At 40.8% G+C, this 21,110-nt stretch overlaps 1 protein-coding gene and 1 long non-coding RNA gene across 5 annotated transcripts in view; one reads left to right on the forward strand and one right to left on the reverse strand.

Annotated features, from left to right (window-relative positions):
- Nucleotides 1-2,624: 2,624 nt before the first annotated feature.
- LOC138851754 (ATPase family AAA domain-containing protein 3A homolog) overlaps nucleotides 2,625-21,110 on the forward strand; it is a 38,789-nt gene continuing 20,303 nt past the window's right edge. Inside the window, exons 1-4 of one of the 3 annotated variants that reach the window (XM_070081195.1) lie at nucleotides 2,625-4,231; nucleotides 4,368-4,544; nucleotides 6,443-6,583; nucleotides 16,964-17,107. In XM_070081195.1, coding sequence (XP_069937296.1) covers nucleotides 17,035-17,107 — 73 coding nt within the window. In that variant the 5' untranslated portion in view covers nucleotides 2,625-4,231; nucleotides 4,368-4,544; nucleotides 6,443-6,583; nucleotides 16,964-17,034. Of the gene's footprint in view, nucleotides 4,232-4,367; nucleotides 4,545-6,442; nucleotides 6,584-16,895; nucleotides 17,108-21,110 lie in introns of all 3 variants that reach the window. The other 2 variants (XM_070081193.1, XM_070081192.1) reach the window with 2 other exon arrangements.
- The window catches only part of LOC128688427 (uncharacterized), a 43,706-nt gene continuing 36,253 nt past the window's right edge, over nucleotides 13,658-21,110 (reverse strand). For both annotated transcript variants that reach the window (XR_011391383.1, XR_011391384.1), the window contains one exon: nucleotides 13,658-15,750. This is a non-coding gene — a long non-coding RNA (uncharacterized lncRNA). The remainder of the gene's footprint in view (nucleotides 15,751-21,110) is intronic.

Raw genomic sequence — 21,110 nt, forward strand, 5'->3', positions numbered from 1 at the left:
ACATATACAAGTTGAAGACCAACAAAACACCAAAATATGGTGAATTTTGCCTGTCAGTAATCAGACAAATAATTGAAAAGTACCAAGGAGCAACTCCTGCAATAGACCAGGGCCCACAGACGTCATCTCGTATGAGGCCTGGTGATCACTACCCCATACAACTGCCTCCTACTACTGCCAAGAAAAATGCTCAGAAGAGGTGTTATGTATGTATGCATACCACAAAACGCCCACAAACACGCAGAGACACTCGTTTTATGTGTGAGGAGTGTGAAGTGCCCCTCTGCATATACCCATGTTTCAAAGAGTTCCACAAGCTGCAGCAGTTCTAGGAACGTGGTTAGTGACTGTACATATGTATATATATTATGGAACAATAGTAATAAACATTGTTTTGTATTGTTTGTTTGTGTAAACAAAGTGTATACACAAACTAATAGTGATAAAGTTTGTTCTGTTATTGTGTTGTAAATAATGAGTGTATATTTGAACAATGCACCTTACATTGGTCTCACAGGCCACATAAGTTACCTGGAAAAGAAAAATATTGAAAAATGCAAGAAACCTTTGAATTAGAGTAAATAAAAGAATACCGGGTGGGCGGCAGTCGCCGCTGTTGCCGTACGCACGTCAATTTCTGCAAACTTTGCGGCTCTATATCTCGGTAAGTACTGATGGCAAAATTTTTTTTTTAGGCTTAAAACACTAGTAAAAATATTCCTAACATTTTCATAAGAAAAAATAATTTTTTTTTTTTTCGAATGTTTGGCGACATAGAATGACAGTTTCAGAGAGGGGCCTGAAACAGTCAAAGGGTTAAGCCACATTGCTCACATTTCCTTAATCTTTGAAGTAGGCAACTTCTTCAATTTCTCTATCCCCTCCTCCGGAGCAGTTTCCTCAGGTGTGGCCTCTTACTGTTGAAGATGATTTAGCAGCTCATCAGTGGTTAGTTCTTCATTGTCCTCTTCCACCAACTCTTCCACATCCTTCCCACTAACCTCACCAATATGAGCACTAGTTCCAGGCATTTTTTCCTGTTCACCTGGGTGTTAGTCAACTGTTGTGGGTCGCATCCTGGGGGACAAGATTAAGGACCCCAATGGAAATAAGTTAGACAGTCCTCGATGCACTGACTTTCTTGGGTTATCCTGGGTGGCTAACCCTCCGGGGTTAATCGTTTCTCGGTAATTGTTTCATGTTAAGCCACACCAATAACACACTCCACATCTTCGAGTAATACAGCTGATGGTGGTGCAGCAACAACAGCTGACTGTGGTGCAGCAACAGCTGACCATGGTGCAGCAGCAGCTGTGGTGCAGCAACAGCTGACCATGGTGCAGCAACAGCTGACCATGGTGCAGCAGCAGCTGTGGTGCAGCAACAGCTGACCATGGTGCAGCAGCAGCTGTGGTGCAGCAACAGCTGACCGTAGTGCAGCAGCAGCTGACTGTGGTACGATAGTATTTATCACCCTTTTTACCACAGGGTTGGCACTAGAAGCTTTCTTTGGGCCCATAGTGGCTTATTTAGTAGTTACAAGCACTATAAATAATGGAATAATACAAAATGTATCGAATGTATGCATGCAACCGGCCACCCTGGCTTGTAAACAATGACGGCAAGGCAGGCGCTGAGGCTGGACGGACAGGTTCGGGACGAGTCGTGTTCAGAAACAGCTGATGGTGGTGCAACAGCAGCTGACCATGGTGCAGCAGCAGCTGACTGATCCAGCAACAGCTGACTGTTCCAGCAACAGCTGACTGGTCCAGCAACAGCTGAACATGGTGCAGCAGCAGCTGACTGATCCAGCAACAGCTGACTGGTCCAGCAACAGCTGATCATGGTGCAGCAGCAGCTGACTGATCCAGCAACAGCTGACTGGTCCAGCAACAGCTGATCGTGGTGCAGCAGCAGCTGACTGATCCAGCAACAGCTGACTGGTCCAACAACAGCTGACCGTGGTGCAGCAGCAGCTGACTGTGGTATGATAGTTTTTCTCACCCTTTTCACCACAGGGTTAGCACTAGAAGCTTTCTTGGGGCCCATGGTCACTTATTTTGCAGATGAAATCACCAAAAACGCTGTAATAATACGAAATGTTCCGATTGTATGCTTAGATGTTACCATGGAGGCTGGCTTGTAAACAATGCCACCGGCGGAATGTGTGAGGCTGGCTCAGGCTGCACATTAGATGCGTCTTTGACGAATAGCATTGAGCGAGTTTTTTAGCGGTATGAGAGGCAAAATTTTAGCGATAAAATGTATCGGTATGCGGATTTAACGTTATGTGATGCCAACGGTATGCGAGGGTCCACTGTAGTCCCATTTTTCTGCAAAGTTTTTGTGTCCAATCCTGTTTATTTTTAGGTAGTTATGTGATAATAATTCCTTGTGAATGCACAAATAACCCGCACATAGAAGAGAGGAGCTTACAACGATGTTTCGGACCAAAACGTCGTCGTAAGCTCCTCTCTTCTATGTGCAGGTTATTTGTGTATCGTTCCAGTCATGGTATTGTGCCTTTTTTTGTTATTCCTTGTGAACAAAATATTAATTTAGTGTATGTGCTATGCTGTGTGGTTTATTATTTTATATATGTAATTTCTGCTGTAGATAGCAAGTGCTACTGATATCCAAAATGTCTGTCATCTTTGGAGAGAGTAGTACTGACAGGGATATTGTAGAAGACCCTGAATCAAATTCCACTGCCAGTAATGAATTCCATCCCACTGCTAGTAATGAATCACATCCCACTGCTAGTAATGAATCACATCCCAATGCTAGTAACATGAATAATGAAGCAGAATTTATAAGGTTGAAATTAGTCATAAGTGGGGAAGAAAAGAGCAGTTAGGGATTGAACATACAAAGTTCCAGGAACAGAAACAGTTAGAAATGTTTAGGGCTCAAGAAAGAGACAAGGAGAGGCAGTTTGCTTCTCAACAAGCCACAATAAATATGGTAGAGGCATTTCATTTGGACAAAGTCATAAAATTTGTGCCCAGATTCCTAGAGAAAGACCAAGACTAGTTTATACTGTTGTTCCAAAGGATGTCCAAATCCTAAGATAGGATAAACAAGGAATGGGCAACATTAGTATGAACTCACTTTATTAGTAAATGGTTATAAGCAGTTAGTTCTCTAGAGGAATGGGACTTTTGTGATTATAATAAACTGAAAGAGGCACTTTTACTTGTTTATCAGATGTTGCCAGAAAGGTACTGGCAGAAGTTCAGAGGACTAAAGTTTCAGGCAGGTCAGACTTTAGTGGAATACAGTCAAGAGAAGATGTTCCTTCTTAACAGGTGGTGTCGCTCAAAAGGTGTGGTAAACAATTATGAGGGTGTACTTTCCCTAATTTTGCTAGAGGATCTTTTGAGAAATGTTCCTACTAACCTTAAGGTATATCATGAGGAGAAGGATCTTGATGATTTTAATTATGCTTTACAGCTGGGTGATAGATTTTTAGCTAACCAGAAACTTGGTAGTACTTACCACTCAGAACCTACTAAGTAGGGTTAAGAAATTTCTGAAGTTTAAGCCACATTTTCAAGCCTAATAACCACCATAGTTTTAATAAGCCTAATTCTCCAGTACATGCCCAGAAAAGTTTTAAGTCAGCCATCACAGGTCCAGGACTACAGAGAACAAGTAGGACGAGCCCAGTTCCCCAGGGTCAAGGGCCCCACCCATTGTGGGCTGGGAGTTTTTTAACCTAATTACTGTACATGTTGCAATAAACAGAACCACCTGCAGCCATATTGCAGAAAGATGCTTAGGGACCAGGCTGCAACAGATGCTTAACAATTTGGTTAAAATCAAGGATTACACTGGTTATTTAAGTGTATGTAGCTGTCTGGGGGATATTGATTCTCATGAAAGATGCTGTTTTTTTTCATCAATGCTTTCAATTGTAGATGCAGTTCTGAGCCCATTGCAGGAATAGAAGCATGTTTTCCTCTGTTGACCATACATGTACTTTGGAGAAATTTTATCCAAAGCTAGACAGTTTATTTTACGAGGAATTTTGGACAGAGCCTCGTAAATCTAGTGAAAAGTCCATGCTCATCCCTTTCTTTTCTGTGTTAGCAGCAGACGTTTATGTTAAGGGGCAAGATGGAGCGTCTGTCCTTCGGTCATTGAAGAGTTCAACAAGGACTCTTATGACACCCACACTATATAGAACCTAAAAGGCTTCTTCAGAGGTTCTGTACCTGGATTTCCTAGGGTTAGTATCAGTTAGACCAGAGGTCCTTGTGTTTTCCAAAGACCATTTTGGTCATAACTGGTATGAAGGGAGTTTAGACTTGTGGCCAACCGCTTCTTGTGTGTGCGGTTTCTTAACCTTTTTTTTTTCTTCCCAGGAACATTGTAGAGGTAGAGATCATCATAAATCATTGATTGACATGTGAATTGGAAAACAAAGCCTTCCTGAAAACCAACAATGATGAAAAGAAAACAAAATGGCTGAAACAGTCTTCACCTGATCGCATGAAAGCCGCTTGCCCCAACAATAGTCAACTAGAGGAAAGAACTGTATGGTATGCATGTTTTTGTATATTCTAATCCCCCTTAACCCTTTCAGGGTCCGTCCCGTAGATCTACGGCTTTACGTTCAGGGTCCAAACCGTAGATCTACGCCATGAGCTCAGCTCACTCTGATAAACTGTGAGTGGTACATTTGGGCCTAGATATGAGAGAATACATCTATGTGGTATGTGTGCACCACATAAAACAGATCCTGCAGCACACTGTGTATAATGAGAGAAAAAAAATTAAATCATGATTTTTCGATTAAAACAGCAACTTTGCAGTGTTTTTTCGTATGTTTTTTATAGTTGTATTTGCGATTTCTTGGTCTCATTTGATAGAATGGAAGACATATTACAGAAATAGAGATGATTTTGATTGGTTTTAGCATTGGAAATGGCTTGAAACTGAGCTCAAAGTAGAGGAAATGTTAAATTTTTGCCGATATTCAAGAGTAAACAAACGACCTCACAAGTCTAATACACGTCAGTTGGTGGGTCTAATATACATTCACAAATATGGTGATGATATTTATACAATTATTACAGTATTGCATAACAGTAAATCTTCTATTTTTTGGTGTGAATAAAAATTCATTATGTGAATAAAAAATCAAAATGGAATTTATTTGTAAAGCCTCAAAACATAACTAATGAACAGAGGAAATGTTAGTTTAGTGCCAGGAATGCCTACATTGTTCATTCTGGACCCTATTTTGAAATTGGAATATTTTGAACTTTGTGTTAAATTGGCCAAGTTAACAATTTCCGATCACTTTATTTTGTAGTTGAAACAGTTGACTTGGCGATTTCTTGTGCTCAATCGATAGAATAGAAGTAATACTAGTGAAATAGCTAAGAATTTGGTTGATTGGAATAAAGTAATTGGCCTAAAATGGGAGTCAAAGTCGGCAAAATCGCCGATTCGTAAATATCGCTGACACATCAAAATTCGCGAGAGCATAATTTCGTCAATTTTCCACCAAATTTCGTACTTTTTGTTTTATTACCTTCACAAAAAGATTCTCTACGATTTCATAAGAAAAAATAACAAATTTTTTTTTTTAAAATTCTTGGACACTGGTGCGTGACTCCAGATTTGGGCCTTGGACCCTGAAAGGGTTAAGCCATACAAATGTGTCCCATTGAAGCATCTAACTTCTAGAATAATAGACCTTAATGCTTAACTATTTTGTTAAAACCAACGATTACACTGTATGTAGGTGTCTGGGAGATAATGGTTCTCTTGAAACATGCTGTTTTGGCATCATTGCATTAAATTGTAGATGCAGCTCTGAGCCCATTGCAATAACACAAACTTCTCTTATGCTGACCTTACCATGGAGGATTTTATCTAAGGCTAGACAGTTTATTTTACAAGGAATTCTGGCCAGGGCCTTGTAAATCATATGAAAAGTCCATGATCATGCCTTCTTTTTCCAGGGTCACAGCAGATGTTTCTGTTTCCGTGCCTTTTGGTTTGTAAAGTAGGTCTCTGTAAAGTTACCAAGTATGTAGTATTGTAGATTTCTGTCTTTATAATATTTATCAAAGAGGCTCTCGTACGATTTTAAAGCTTACCTGGTTGTTATAACTGAACTTAGTTTGTAATATGTGGGATGAACCTGCGTCCCATTTTGAATATCTTTTGGAGAGATTTAGGACATTTCAAGTAAATGAAAATGACTAGAAGTCATCTGTTGGTCATTTTAGTATAACTTTGTTGGATCATGACATAGGTAGTGGCAAGAAATTTTGCCAAAGTTTTTATTGAAAATTATCCATTTTCTCTTGATAAAAAGTTGCTACAAAGATTGTGGATTCGAAGAGGCTTTTAAGTATGTTAAATACCTCTTATAGAAATAATTTGTTTCTTAGATTTTTTAAAGGCATTTGTTTCTGTCTTACAGTTGATGAATGTGAATGTGAAGTAAGGGAAGCCATAGCCAAGAACAGGTAGCCAGAAGCAGTGAGTCGAAATCACAGGGAGTGAGTGCAAACCTGAGGCAGCAAGTGGAAACTAGAATAGGAAGCCTGTGGAAAACTACCTGGTTTGTATTATTGTTTAATTGTCAAAGTGAGGCAGACTGATGTCTTAAAAATATTTATGAAAGGTTACCTGACTGTTATAATTGTAGTTGTTCATACGTGGGATGAAAATATGTCCTTTGTTCAATGTGTTGGATAGGTTTAGGACATTTAAAGTAAATGCAAATGACTTCGAGTCATATGTTGGGCATTTGAATACCACTTTGTTGGATCTGGAAGGTAGTGGGAAAGTGCCATGTAAATTTGCCAAAGTGTTTCTTATTAAAAAATAAACACTGCCTGTGTGTGTCCGTCCCTCCTTCTCCTCCTCCCTCCCTCCCTCCCTCTGCCTGTGGGTGTCCCACCCCCCTCTCTGCCTGTGTGTGTGTCCCTCAACCCCCCTCTGCCTGTGTGTGTCCCTCCCCCTCATCTGCCTGTGGGTGTCCTTCCTCTCTCTGCCTGTGTGTGCCTCTCTCCACCCCTTTCTGACTATGTGTGTGTGTCCCTCCCTTCCTCCCCCTCTGCCTGTGTGTGTCCCTCCCTCACCCCCTCTCTGCCTGGGTCTGTGTGTGTGTCCCTCCCTCCCCCCTCTCTGCCTGTGTGTTTCTCACCCTCCCTCCCTCCCCTCTGCCTGTATGTGTCCCTCCCTACCCCATCTGCCAGTATGTGTCCCACCTCCCTCTCTGCCTATATGTATCCCTCCCCCCCTCTGACTGTGTATGTGCCCCACCTCTCCCCCTATCTCCCTGTGTGTGTGTCCTTCCCTCTCCCCTCTCTGCCTGTGTGTGTGTGTGTCCCTCCATCCCTCTCTCTACCTGTGTGTGTACCCCCCAACTCCCCCCTCTGCCTATGTGTGTGTCCTTCCCTCCCCCCTCTCTGCCTGTGTGTGTGCCCCTCAACTTCCCCCTCTGCCTGTGTGGTGTGTTTTCCCTCCCCCCCTCTCTACATGTGTGTGTGTGTGTCCCTCTCTCCCTCCTCAGTTATTTTTAGTTATTAATTTTCAGTTATTTTTAGTTATTTTCCAGTCATTTTTATTTACTTTTCAGTTATTTTTATTATTTTTAGTTATTTTTTAGTTATTAGTTAATTTTAGTTATTTTCAGTTATTTTTCATATATTTTTAGTTATTTTATGTTAATTTTTGTTAGTTACATTTAGTTATTCTTTATTTTTTAGCTAATTTTAGTTATATTTTATTTATTATTTTTAGTTATATTTATTTTTTAGTTATTTTTACTTATTACTTCTTTTTAGTTATTGTTAGTTATTATTTTTTTATTTTTAGTTAATTTTACTTGTTTTTAGTTATTTTTTAGTTATTTTTAGTTATTTTCATAATTTATAATTTCTATTTTTTTTAATTATTTTAGTTATTTTTTTAGTTATTAGTTATTGGGCAGCCATGGAGATGTCTGAGAAAGTGATGTTTATCTTGAGGCATTATAGGTTTTGGTAATGCTATTTACCAAAGCCCAGGTGTTTTGTTCCTTGACACATGTCTTCAGTGCTTCAGCTGAGGATCTTGTCATGCTGTTTCATAAAGACTGATCTGTTTCCCTTCAAGAAGGGAGATGGAAATATGGTAAACTGTCTGGCTTGTAGGGTCTTGACTGTAGAGTCATACATGAGCTTAGATGCTTCAGGATGCCTAGGATAATGTTGCCTATGCAACATTATCCTTGCGGAACAGAGCTTTTCACCGTAGCCGCCTCAGGCTTTATTCTGTTGACTACTACTCTGTGTTCTGTTTGTGAGGAGATTATAGATCCATCTACCAACTTTTCCTGTTATTCCTTTAGCACGCATTTTGTGCGCTATTACGCCATGGTCACACTTGTCAAAGGCTTTTGAAAAGTCTGTATATATTACATCTGCATTCTTTTTGTCTTTTAGTGCATCTAGGGCCTTGTCGTAGTGATCCAGTAGTTGGGACAAACAGGAGCGACCTGCTCTAAACCCATGTTGCCCTGGGTTGTGTAATTGATGGGTATCTAGATGGGTGGCGATCTTGCTTCTTAGGACCCTTTCAAAGATTTTTTATGATATGGGATGTTAGTGCTATCGGTATGTAGTTCTTTGCTATGGTTTTACTGCCCCCTTTGTGGAATGGGGCTATGTCTGTTGTTTTTAATAACTGTGGGACGACCCCAGTGTCCATGCTCCCTCTCCATAGGAAGTTAAAAGCACGTGATAGGGGCTTCTTGCAGTTCTTGATGAACACGGAGTGCCATGAGTCTGGCCCTGGGGCAGAGTGCATGGGCATGTCATTTATCGCCTGTTCGAAGTTATTTGGCGTCAGGATAACATCAGATAGGCTTGTGTTTAGCAAATTCTGTGGCTCTCTCATAAAAAATTCATTTAGATCTTCGACTCACAGTCTGGTTAGCGGCTTGCTAAAAACTGAGTCATATTGGGACGAGTAGCTCACTCATTTCCTTGCTGTCATCTGTGTAGGACCCATCTTGTTTAACCCTTAACCCTTTGAGGGTTTTCGTCGTACTAGTACGTCTTACGCGTAGGGGTTTTTGACGTACTAGTACTCATAAATTCTAGCGGCCTCAAATCTAGTGGGAGAAAGCTGGTAGGCCTTCATATGAAAGAACGGGTCTATGTGGTCAGTGTGCACAGTCTAAAAAAAATCCTGCAGCACACAGTGCATAATGAGAAAAAAAAAACTTTGACCATTTTTTTTTAATAAATCAGCGACTTTGCAGTGTATTTTCGTATGGTATTTATTGTTGTATTCTAGTTTTCTTGGTCTCATTTTATATAATGGAAGACATATTACAGAAATTGAGATGATTTTGACTGGTTTTACAAAGAAAGGTGCCTTGAAATTGAGCTCAAAGTAGCAGAAATGTTCGATTTTTACCAAACTTCAAAAGTAAACAAATCGTGCCAAGCGTGCAATACACATCAACTGGTGAGTCTAATATTCTTTCACAAGTGCACCAATAATATTTATACCATTTTTGACACTAATGCAGTAGTCTGCATAACAGTAAATCTTATATTTTTTGTGAAAATAAAAATTCAAAGTGGAAAGCAAAAGAATATAAGAGGGGCCTTGAGACATGACTAATGACAAGAGGAAATGTCATTTTAGTGCCAGGAATGTCTTTCTTGTTTATTCTGGACCCTATTCGGAAATTGGCATCTTTTGAAATTTGTGTGAAATTGGCAAAATTGCTAAATTCTGACCACTCTACTGGATAGTTGAATTTCATAAATGAGTGGTTTCTTGCACCCATTCGATGGAAAAAATGGAGTCCTAGCGAAATATTCATGTTTTTTGTCGACTAGTACAGTGAAATTGGCCGAAAATGGGGCTCAAATTGGGCAAAATCGCCGATGCGTAAACATCGCCAAGACCGCTAACTTTGCGAGAGCATAATTCCGTAAGTTTTCTATCAAATTTCAAACTTTTGGTGTCTTTATGATCGGGAAAAGATTCTCTATCATTTCATAAGAGAAAATAATTTTTTTTTTTTTTAAATTTGGCCGACCCTGAGAACGAGTTTCGGAGAGGGCCTGTCGACCCTCAAAGGGTTAAGTAAGTAAGTAAGTAAGTTTATTCAGGTATACACAAATACAGTTACATAGAATTATCATATATAGCAGCATATGTGTAGAGAACCTAGGATAACCCAAAAAAGTCAGACAGAGTGACTTATTTCCATTGGGTTAAACGGTCCAAAGAGATTGACGTTCAAATTCGTAGTGCTACAAAAGTAGATCTACTTTTTTTTACATATTTTCAAATATAACAAAAAAAAAAAATGTAGATAAAAGTTTTTTTTACACGTTTTCAAATGTAAAACAAAAAAGAAGATCTACATTTTTTTACATACTTTCAGATGTTGAAAAAACGTATATATACGTTTGGACCATTAAGGGTTAAGTAGGGACCCAATACTGGATGTTGTTCTCGACTTTGATTTGGCATAAGAAAAGAAATACTTTGAGTTTCTTTCGATTTCATTTATGGCTTTTAGCTCTTCCCGCGATTCCTGACTCCTATAAGATCCCTTTAGCTTTAGTTCGATGTTTGCTATTTCTCTGACCAGTGTCTCCCTACGCATTGATGTGGTAATATTACCACTGGTGTGGTAATGTTACCACTGGTGTTGTGGTAATGTTACCACTGGTGTTGTAGCAATGTTGCCACTTGTGTTGTGGTAATGTTACCATTGGTGTTGTAATGTTACCACTGGTGTTGTGATAATGTTGCCACTGGTGTTGTGGCAATGTTACCACTGGTGTTGTGGTAATGTTACCATTGATGTTGTAGCAATGTTGCCACTTGTGTTGTGGTAACGTTACCATTGGTGTTGTAATGTTACCACTGGTGTTGTGGTAATGTTGCCACTGGTGTTGTGGCAATGTTACCACTGCTACTCAAGTCCCAATATGACTCAGTTTTTAGCAAGCCGCTAACCAGACTGAGAGTTGAAGATCAAAATGAATTTTTTATGAGAGAGCCACAAAATTTGATTAACACAAGCCTATCCGATGTTATCCTGACGCCAAATGACTTCGAACAGGCGATAAATGACATGCCCATGCACTCTGCCCCAGGGCCAGACTCATGGAACTCTGTGTTCATCAAGAACTGCAAGAAGCCCCTATCACGAGCCTTTTCCATCCTATGGAGAGGGAGCATGGACACGGGGGTCGTCCCACAGTTACTAAAAACAACAGACATAGCCCCACTCCACAAAGGGGGCAGTAAAGCAACAGCAAAGAACTACAGACCAATAGCACTAACATCCCATATAATAAAAATCTTCGAAAGAGTCCTAAGAAGCAAGATCACCACCCATCTAGAAACCCATCAGTTGCACAACCCAGGGCAACATGGGTTTAGAACAGGTCGCTCCTGTCTGTCTCAACTATTGGATCACTACGACAAGGTCCTAAATGCACTAGAAGATAAAAAGAATGCAGATGTAATATATACAGACTTTGCAAAAGCCTTCGACAAGTGTGACCATGGCGTAATAGCGCACAAAATGCGTGCTGAAGGAATAACAGGAAAAGTCGGTCGATGGATCTATAATTTCCTCACTAACAGAACACAGAGAGTAGTCGTCAACAGAGTAAAGTCCGAGGCAGCTACGGTGAAAAGCTCTGTTCCACAAGGCACAGTACTCGCTCCCATCTTGTTCCTCATCCTCATATCCGACATAGACAAGGATGTCAGCCACAGCACCGTGTCTTCCTTTGCAGATGACACCCGAATCTGCATGACAATGTCTTCCATTGTAGACACTGCAAGGCTCCAGGCGGACATCAACCAAATCTTTCAGTGGGCTGCAGAAAACAATATGAAGTTCAACGATGAGAAATTTCAATTACTCAGATATGGTAAACATGAGGAAATTAAATCTTCATCAGAGTACAAAACAAATTCTGGCCACAAAATAGAGCGAAACACCAACGTCAAAGACCTGGGAGTGATCATGTTGGAGGGTCTCACCTTCAAGGACCATAACATTGTATCAATCGCATCTGCTAGAAAAATGACAGTATGGATAATGAGAACCTTCAAAACTAGGGAGGCCAAGCCCATGATGACACTCTTCAGGTCACTTGTTCTATCTAGGCTGGAATATTGCTGCACACTAACAGCACCTTTCAAGGCAGGTGAAATTGCCGACCTAGAAAATGTACAGATAACTTTCACGGCGCGCATAACAGAGATAAAACACCTCAATTACTGGGAGCGCTTGAGGTTCCTAAACCTGTATTCCCTGGAACGCAGGAGGGAGAGATACATGATTATATACACCTGGAAAATCCTAGAGGGACTAGTACCGAACTTGCACACGAAAATCACTCACTACGAAAGCAAAAGACTTGGCAGACGATGCACCATCCCCCCAATGAAAAGCAGGGGTGTCACTAGCACGTTAAGAGACCATACAATAAGTGTCAGGGGCCCGAGACTGTTCAACTGCCTCCCAGCACACATAAGGGGGATTACCAACAGACCCCTGGCAGTCTTCAAGCTGGCACTGGACAAGCACCTAAAGTCAGTTCCTGATCAGCCGGGCTGTGGCTTGTACGTTGGTTTGCGTGCAGCCAGCAGCAACAGCCTGGTTGATCAGGCTCTGATCCACCAGGAGGCCTGGTCACAGACCGGGCCGTGGGGGCGTTGACCCCCAGAACTCTCTCCAGGTAAACTCCAGGTAAGCTGGTGTTGTGGTAATGTTACCACTGGTGTTATGGTAATGTTACCACTGGTCTTGTGGTAATGTTACCACTGGTGTTATGGTAATGTTACCACTGGTGTTGTGACAATGTTACCACTGGTGTTGTGGTAATGTTGCCACTGGTGTTGTGGTAATGTTACCACTGGTGTTATTGTAATGTTACCACTGGTGTTGTGGTAATGTTACCACTGATGTTGTGGTAATGTTACCACTAGTGTTGTGGTAATGTTACCACTGGTGTTGTGGTAATGTTACCATTGGTGTTGTGGTAATGTTACCACTGGTGTTGTGGTAATGTTGCCACTGGTGTTCTGGTAATATTACTACTATTATTGTGTTAATATTACATGGACAGCAAGTGTCTTAAGGAAACACATCCTAATGTTTCCACCCATACTGGGGATCGAACTGCTGACCTCAATGTGTGAGCTGAATGTGCTGCCAACTGAGCAACAGGACACCTTGTAAAACCCGGTGTAAAAGAGAGAATGAGTGAAAGAGTGACGTCACTATCTCATGCTACTCAAACATATATTTGGTTCTTCATCAGTTCGCTAACAATTACAGTGTGACTTCATATATATATTGTGTACCTTGTTCTCACCATTTATCAGAAATAATTCCCAGAAAATATTATTAAGAGTATATTGTTGTATTGTAAGTAGTTAAAATCACTAGTTGCTTGATACAAACCTGGCTCTGCTGACTCAATTTCAATACATATGTATTCATATACATCTTTCTGTTTATTCATTGCCTGTCATATACTACGACTTAAATTGAGTTCATACATATATATAACAATGTTGTTAACTTTTTACTTAATTTTGTGTCATATAAGTTATCATAAGGTACAAGGGAAATATTAATTTGTTGGGATGAAGTAAATTTATATAGGTACAGGTACACATAAATACATACAGTTACATAAATTTTCATACATAGTAGCATATGTATAGATTACCTAGGATAACTCAGAAAAGTCAAAGTAACTTATTTACATTTAGCACTTAGTTATAATTATTATAATAATAATACACATCCTAGGTAGTAGGCTGGTAAACAGCAACTGCCCAGGGAGGTACTACTGTCCTGCCAAGTGAGTGTACAACGAAAACCTGTAATTGTTTTACATGATGGTAGGAATGCTGGTGTCTTTTGTCTGTCTCATAAACATGCAAGATTTCAGGTATGTCTTGCTACTTCTACTTGCACTTAGGTCACATTACACATACATGTACAAGCATATATATACACACCCCTCTGGGTATTCTTCTATTTTCTTTCTAGTTCTTGTTCTTGTTTATTTCCTCTTATCTCCATGGGGAAGTGGAACAGAATTCTTCCTCCGTAAGCCATGCGTGTTGTAAGAGGCGACTAAAATGCCGGGAGCAAGGGGCTAGTAACCCCTTCTCCCGTATAAATTACTAAATTTAAAAGAGAAACTTTCATTTTTCTTTTTGGGCCACCCTGCCTTGGTGGGATACGGCCGGTGTGTTGAAAGAAAGAAAGAAAAAGAATAATACTAAATATGATAATTGTACTTACGTATACTTGTACCTACATACACTTACACCAATTACCCCAGGGGAAATAAGTCACTTGTCTGACTTTTTTGGGGGGTGGTTATCCTGGGTAAATTTATTTAGGCACAGGTACACATTAGTACAATTATCATACATATAAATTACTTTGGATAGCCCATATGATAATTGTACTTATGTTTGCCTGTGCCTAAATATACTAATTAACATCACTTTTGTTCACTATAAAGTTTTTTAATACATAAAATTTTCTTTATTATGTTGACTTTAATAAGTAGTCAGTGATATGAACAAGGCTGATGTCTCAATTACAACTTAGAAATTAATATACTGGAAAAATAGGCTAAGTAAATTTATTGAGGCACAGGAATACATAAGTATAATTATCATACATTGTGTAAATTATCTTCCAGGATAACCAAAAAAAAAATTAGACAAAGTGACTTGTTTCTACTGGGGCCCTTGTTATACTGTTTGACTTTATTATAATAATGATAATCTTTATTTCTTCAAGTGCATGTGCAAGGTACAGGCCTAGTTGATATCAATAACATACTAGTAGTATATAGAAAGCCCCTTATTATGCAGAGCATTTCAGGCAAATTAGATCATTTTTTATCCAAGGATGCAACCCACACCAATCGACTAACTTCCAGGTATCTTAAGGAAACACATCCTAATGTTTCCACCCATACTGGGGATCAGCGCCTGGACCTTAGTGTGTGAGCTGAGTGTGATAGCAATCTAGCTACGGGACACCTTATTGGAATATCCTTGGGTTAAATTCTTCATGCAGTAATACATAAGACCATTCTAAACATTTTAACTTGTGTATGACAATGTGACTAATTTGACAGCAGAGTTAGGTTAAGGCATCATAAACCTTTCAGTATGTAAAATTATTTACTTCTGATAAAGAATAATTTAAATAACTGAGTATAATACTTCAGTACATGGCTGCCCTAAATAAATATCCTGGACATAAGTAAAGTGCTGGAAATATTTTATCAAGAAGCCTTGAAGAATAGTGGTAGTGTGTTTAGCTCACATATGAAAATCAAGGATCAAACCCTGGGTAAGGCAGGCTGTAAGATAAAATTTGTTGGGATATTTAAAACAGGGAAGGATTAGCCACCCAGGATAACCCAAGAGGTCTGTCTGTCTTTTTTCCATTGGAGTCCTTCAGTCTTGTCCCCCAGGATGCGACCCACACCAGTCCATTAACATCCAGGTGTCCACTTGCTTGCTAGGTGAAAGGGGACAGCAGGTGTAGGGAAACATGCCCAGTGTTTCCACCCTTGCTGGGGATCAAACCACGAACACTCAGTGTGCGAAGCGAGAGCGTTGCCTGCCAGGCCACAGGACGCTGTCCACAGTACAGTAGGACCCCCGTATCCACAAGAGATATGTTTCAAGCATGTGCTGTGGATGCTGAAAACACGGATTCAAATTCAAATATTTATTTCCTTGTAAAGCTTATAAAGTGTGGTTTACATGTTATAAAATTTTAATTACAAAGAGAGCCACTATTGTGCCTAGGCACTTCAGGCAAACTAATACTAATTCTTACTCTATATTGATATAGGTTATAATTGAGCAGTACATTTGAACATATTAGATATGTAATTAGATACATATCCACTTAGGTACATACATAATTAGGTTTAAAATAGTTAGGTAGTACAAATCATATAATAATATTAATAGTAATATTAGTAGCAGACCCTATATAGGTCATTTTTCATTAACATGCATACCTATTATAAAGTTTAATTGATAAATTGCACACAATAAGTGGAGAATTATCACTTTTTCACTAATGGGAAGCAATTCATGGCTTCTCTTAGGCTTTGAAGAATTTCCACCATCTCTACTTTTGCACTTTGAGGCCATTATTAAGCAAAATTAAGGGTTATTTTCAGGCCATGGTAAACCGCGGATGCCGGACCCGCTGATACAGGGGTCTTGCTGTATATTCTTTTCCAGATAGAAAACTATGCTCCCAACAATAATGAAAAAAGATGTAGGTGCAGATGAAGATTTCACTCTGCAAATCATTTTCAAGTTAATGATATGATAAAGCTCATGTACATAGAGCAGAATGTTGCCACGATGAAAGCTCAGTCAGTACATTAACAGACCAAAGTATATAATGATAACGCTGTATAGCCCTTGTGGCTTAGCGCTTCTTTTTGATTATAATAATAATAATAATATAATGATAACAGTTTAGCTCAGTAGAATTGTCATATAAGTCAGAGTGAGTGGAGGCAAGTGGTTTTTATGACCTGACATGCTATGAAGGGATTCAATAACACTAGTTAACCAGACTCGAGTTCTGGAGATAGTAAGTACAGTGCCTGCACTCTAAAAGTGGTGTTAGGATGTTACCATCTTAACTGTGATGTCAGCACACTTCTGATAAGACAGCAATAGAATGAATGATGGTGAATGTGTTTCCTTTCATTTTTGGGTCACCTTTCCTTGGTGGGAAAGGCCAGTGCTAAATATAGTTTCATAGAAAATTTTTGATACTAAAATGTTTTGAAAATTATTACAGCTTTGAATTTTGACAGATTAAACATGTCATGGCTATTTGGTATGAATCAGCGACCAGAAGACTTTTCACAATTTGTGCCACCAGCTAGTGCTGTTGGTGGAGGAGGTCCTGATGGATCAGGTGACTCGGGAGATGGCAAGGGAAAAAGCAGTGCAATGGAAGCTTATCATTTTGATTCTGCTGCTCTAGAGCGAGCTGCTAAAGCTGCCAAGGATCTAGAATCTTCAAGTATGCTTTAATTACTGTACCTTGTTTAAATAATCTGGTTTTAGTCACTTTTCTCAAATATGGCCTCTCCTCACTTAATGACGGAGTTCTGTTCCTAAGACCACATCGGTAAACAAATTCATCGCTAAGTGAGGAACATACTATAATGGTAGTGGGTTCGTGTCAACCATCTTTGATATTATTTTAATGTCACCTCTGCACCATTTATAAAATTTCTGGCATATTTTTAAATGTTAACTGTATATTGTAATAAGCAAAATAAAGGAAATCAGCTCTAATATACATTATTTAGGTATGCATACTGGTCAGAGAACCCGTCGTCAGTCCAAGTCATCGGTAAATGAGTACGTACATCACTAAGTGAGGAGAGACTGTATATGCAGTAGTTAAAAATATCTATTATTTCATGTCTTACATCTCTGCAGGTTATGGTTCTACCCCTTAGTTTGTGACGTTTTTGAAAATATCTTTACAAATTGACTGCTATGTTCACTTAGTGTATAGTCTTCCAGAATGAAAAGTAATGGCAGGGCTGAAATATATGTATTATTATTATAATCAAAAAGAAGCGCTAAGCCACAAGGGCTATACAGCGCTGCAGGGTAGGGAAGGAAGCAAGGGAATTGGATGGCAGAAGGGAGGGGGGATGATCAGCAGGTTACAGAAAACAGCGGGGCAGGGGATAGTACGGGGGTAGAGGGTAGCAAGAGATACAAGTAGAAAGGGCTGAAAGTATCAGAATTTGTGAAGTAAGTCAGTCGTTGTCAAAAAGTCAATGAGAGAGTCCGGATGAAAGGTGGGTCCATCAGCGAGAAGGGAAGGTAAAGAGAGAGCAGCGGGGCGAAGACGACGACAGAGGTAAATTCTGCGTGCTCGTTGATAAAGTGGGCAGTCCAACAGAATGTGGCTGACTGATAATGGAGCTTGGCAATTCTCACAGAGAGGAGCAAGACGCCTCTCCATGAGATATCCATGAGTAAGACGAGTATGGCCAATGCGAAGACGGGAGAGAGTAGTCTCCCAACCTCGACACTGGTGATAAGAAGACGGCCAGTAACCTATACTCGGTTTAATAGACTGAAGTTTGTTGCCGAGCATAGTAGACCAACGTTGTTGCCAACGGGTGTGAAGGTGGGAAGATATTACAGCAAAATAGTCCGTACATGGAATACCTCTATAAGAAACTGGTAGGTCATGTACTGCTGACCGCGCAGCAGTGTCTGCCTGTTCATTGCCCTGTACGTCAACATGACCAGGGACCCAACAAAAAACAATATCTTTATGCTTAGTAAAGATGCGGCGTAGCCAAAGTTGGATACGGAGGACTAAGGGGTGAGGTGTATCAAATTTTTGTATAGCCTGTAAAGCACTAAGGGAGTCTGAGACAACCACAAATGATGACACAGGCATAGATGCAATACGGATAAGTGCTGTAAGGATGGCATATAATTCAGCAGTAAAAATACTAGCTGAAGATAGTAAATGCCCTTGTACGACGCTGTCCGGAAACACTGCTGCGAATCCTACGCCGTCAGAAGACTTAGAGCCATCTGTGTACACAGCAATGGCATGAGAATGAGAGTGAAAGTGGTCAAGAAAAAGAGAGCGGGAAGCGACCGTAGACAGTTGGGCTTTCGAGCAAGGGAGGGAGAAAGAACAGACTCGAACAGCTGGAACTTCCCAGGGGGGTAGGGAAAAGTGAGATGCTACATGTACATAGAAAGGTGGTAGTTGAAGAGAAGACAAGAGCGAATGAAGGCGAAGAGAGAAGGGACGGAGTAAGCAGGGGCGGCGAACAAATAAAGAATGTCTACTAATATCAGTGACCATTCTATAAATGGAAGGATTGCGGAGATCATGAGAGCGTACATAGTAGCGCAGGCAATGGGCATCACGGCGATCGGATAAGGATGGAACGTTCGCTTCTGCATAGAGGCTTTCGACAGGGGAAGAGCGAAAAGCACCAAGGCATAAACGTAATCCTTGGTGATGAATGGGGTTAAGGCTAGAGAGAGTAGCAGGAGATGCCGCTGAATAGATCTGGTCACCATAATCAAGTTTCGATAAAATAAGGGTGGAATGTAGGTGAAGGAGGGTTCGACGATCAGCTCCCCACGAAAGATGAGCAAGGGTTTTAAGAAGGTTCAGCCGGCTGTGACAAGTTGCCTTCAGAGAGGTAATGTGAGGTTTCCAGGATAACCTACGATCAAAGAGGAGGCCCAGAAACTTGACTGTATCACGTTCAGGGATACGTGAGCCATAGAGGTACAAAGGATGATCAGAGATGACAGAGCGTCTAGTGAAAGTGATTTGGTGGGTTTTAGTGCTGGAAAATTTAAACCCATGTGTGGTGGCCCAATTGGAAACACGGTCGACTGCATGCTGGAGAGAAACTGTAAGGAGGTGACAGTCAGCGCCTGCACAGGCAATAGCGAAGTCATCAACATAGAGTGATGACCAAATATTTGATGGAAGACTAGAGGCCAAATCATTAATAGCAAGGAGAAAAAGTGTTGTGCTCAGAACACATCCCTGGGGGACACCTTCAGCTTGGACAAAGTCCGGGGAGAGCACATTATTAACCCGAACACGGAAATGCCTGTCAGTTAAAAAGTTCTTAAGGAAGGATGGTAGATTGCCTCGAAGGCCTAAGGAGTGGGCTTGGGCTAAAATATTATACCTCCAAGTTGTGTCATATGCCTTCTCAAGGTCAAAAAATATGGCAATAACTGAGTGGTTATTCGCAAAGGCATTACGAACATACGTATCCAAGCGCAGTAAGGGGTCTATGGTAGAACGTCCCTTACGAAAGCCATATTGACGAGTGGAGAGACTGTTGTGTGTCTCTAAATACCACACTAAACGTCTATTTACTAGACGTTCCATTACTTTGCAAACTGCACTGGTAAGAGCAATGGGACGATAGTGGGAGGTTTCATGTCCCGTAGTGCCTGGTTTGCGGAAAGGGAGAACAATGGCGGATTTCCACAGCTGTGGAAGAACTCCTTGTGACCAAATAAGATTGTAAAGGCGTAATAGGACTGCAAGGGCTGACTGATGTAAATGTTGTAGCATACGAATATGAATGTCGTCGGGCCCAGCTGCCGATGATCGACAAGCTGAGAGTGTTGCCTCCAGTTCTTGAAGTGTAAAAGGCACATTATACTGTTCTTCTCTGAGAGAAGAAAAGTCCAAGGGTGCTAACTCTCTGGCAGACTTTGAGGAAAGAAATGAGGGGCATAGATGGAGTCCCTGAGAAATACGGACCAGATGATTGCCAATTTCATTGGCAACATCTAGTGGGTTTGCTATATCAACACCGGCAACCCGCAGAACAGGAGCCGGGTCAGGAGAATATTTACCACTCAGTTTTCGTACTTTTTTCCAGACTGCACTCATAGAGGAAGCAGAGGTGATGGTGGAGACATAATCTCGCCAGCAAGTGCGTTTAGCGTCACGGATGACACGGCGAGCGATCGCACGCTTCTGTTTAAAATCAAGGAGTCGCTCTGTGGTTCTATTGTACCGGTACCTGCCCCATGCAGCGCGCTTCAAACGTACTGCACGAGCACAAGCAGGAGACCACCAAGGCACGCATTTCTGAGAATGCCTGCCCGAAGTTTGGGGTATAGAATGAGAAGCTGCGGTGAAAACGGAGGACGAGAAGAGGTGTAAAAGCTCATCGATGGAGGACGAAGAAGGAACCTCTTTAAAAACAGTCAGGTGTGAGTAAAGGTTCCAATTTGCCCGATTAAATTGCCAGCGTGGGGTGCGAAGAGGTGGCGAATATGAAGGGGAAGTAAGAATGATTGGGAAATGATCACTGTCATGTAAGTCCGGGAGAACAGACCAAGTAAAGTCCAATGCGGCGGAGGAAGAGCAAACTGAGAGATCGATGCAAGAGAGAGTATGAGTCCGAGGATCAAAATGGGTGTGAGTACCTGTATTTAAAACATGGAGGGGGTGGGTGGCAAGAAAAGCCTCTAACTGAATTCCACGGGAA

Source organism: Cherax quadricarinatus, unplaced genomic scaffold, assembly GCF_038502225.1.
Source record: "Cherax quadricarinatus isolate ZL_2023a unplaced genomic scaffold, ASM3850222v1 Contig1941, whole genome shotgun sequence".
In the NCBI taxonomy this organism is placed as follows: Eukaryota; Metazoa; Arthropoda; class Malacostraca; order Decapoda; family Parastacidae; genus Cherax; species Cherax quadricarinatus.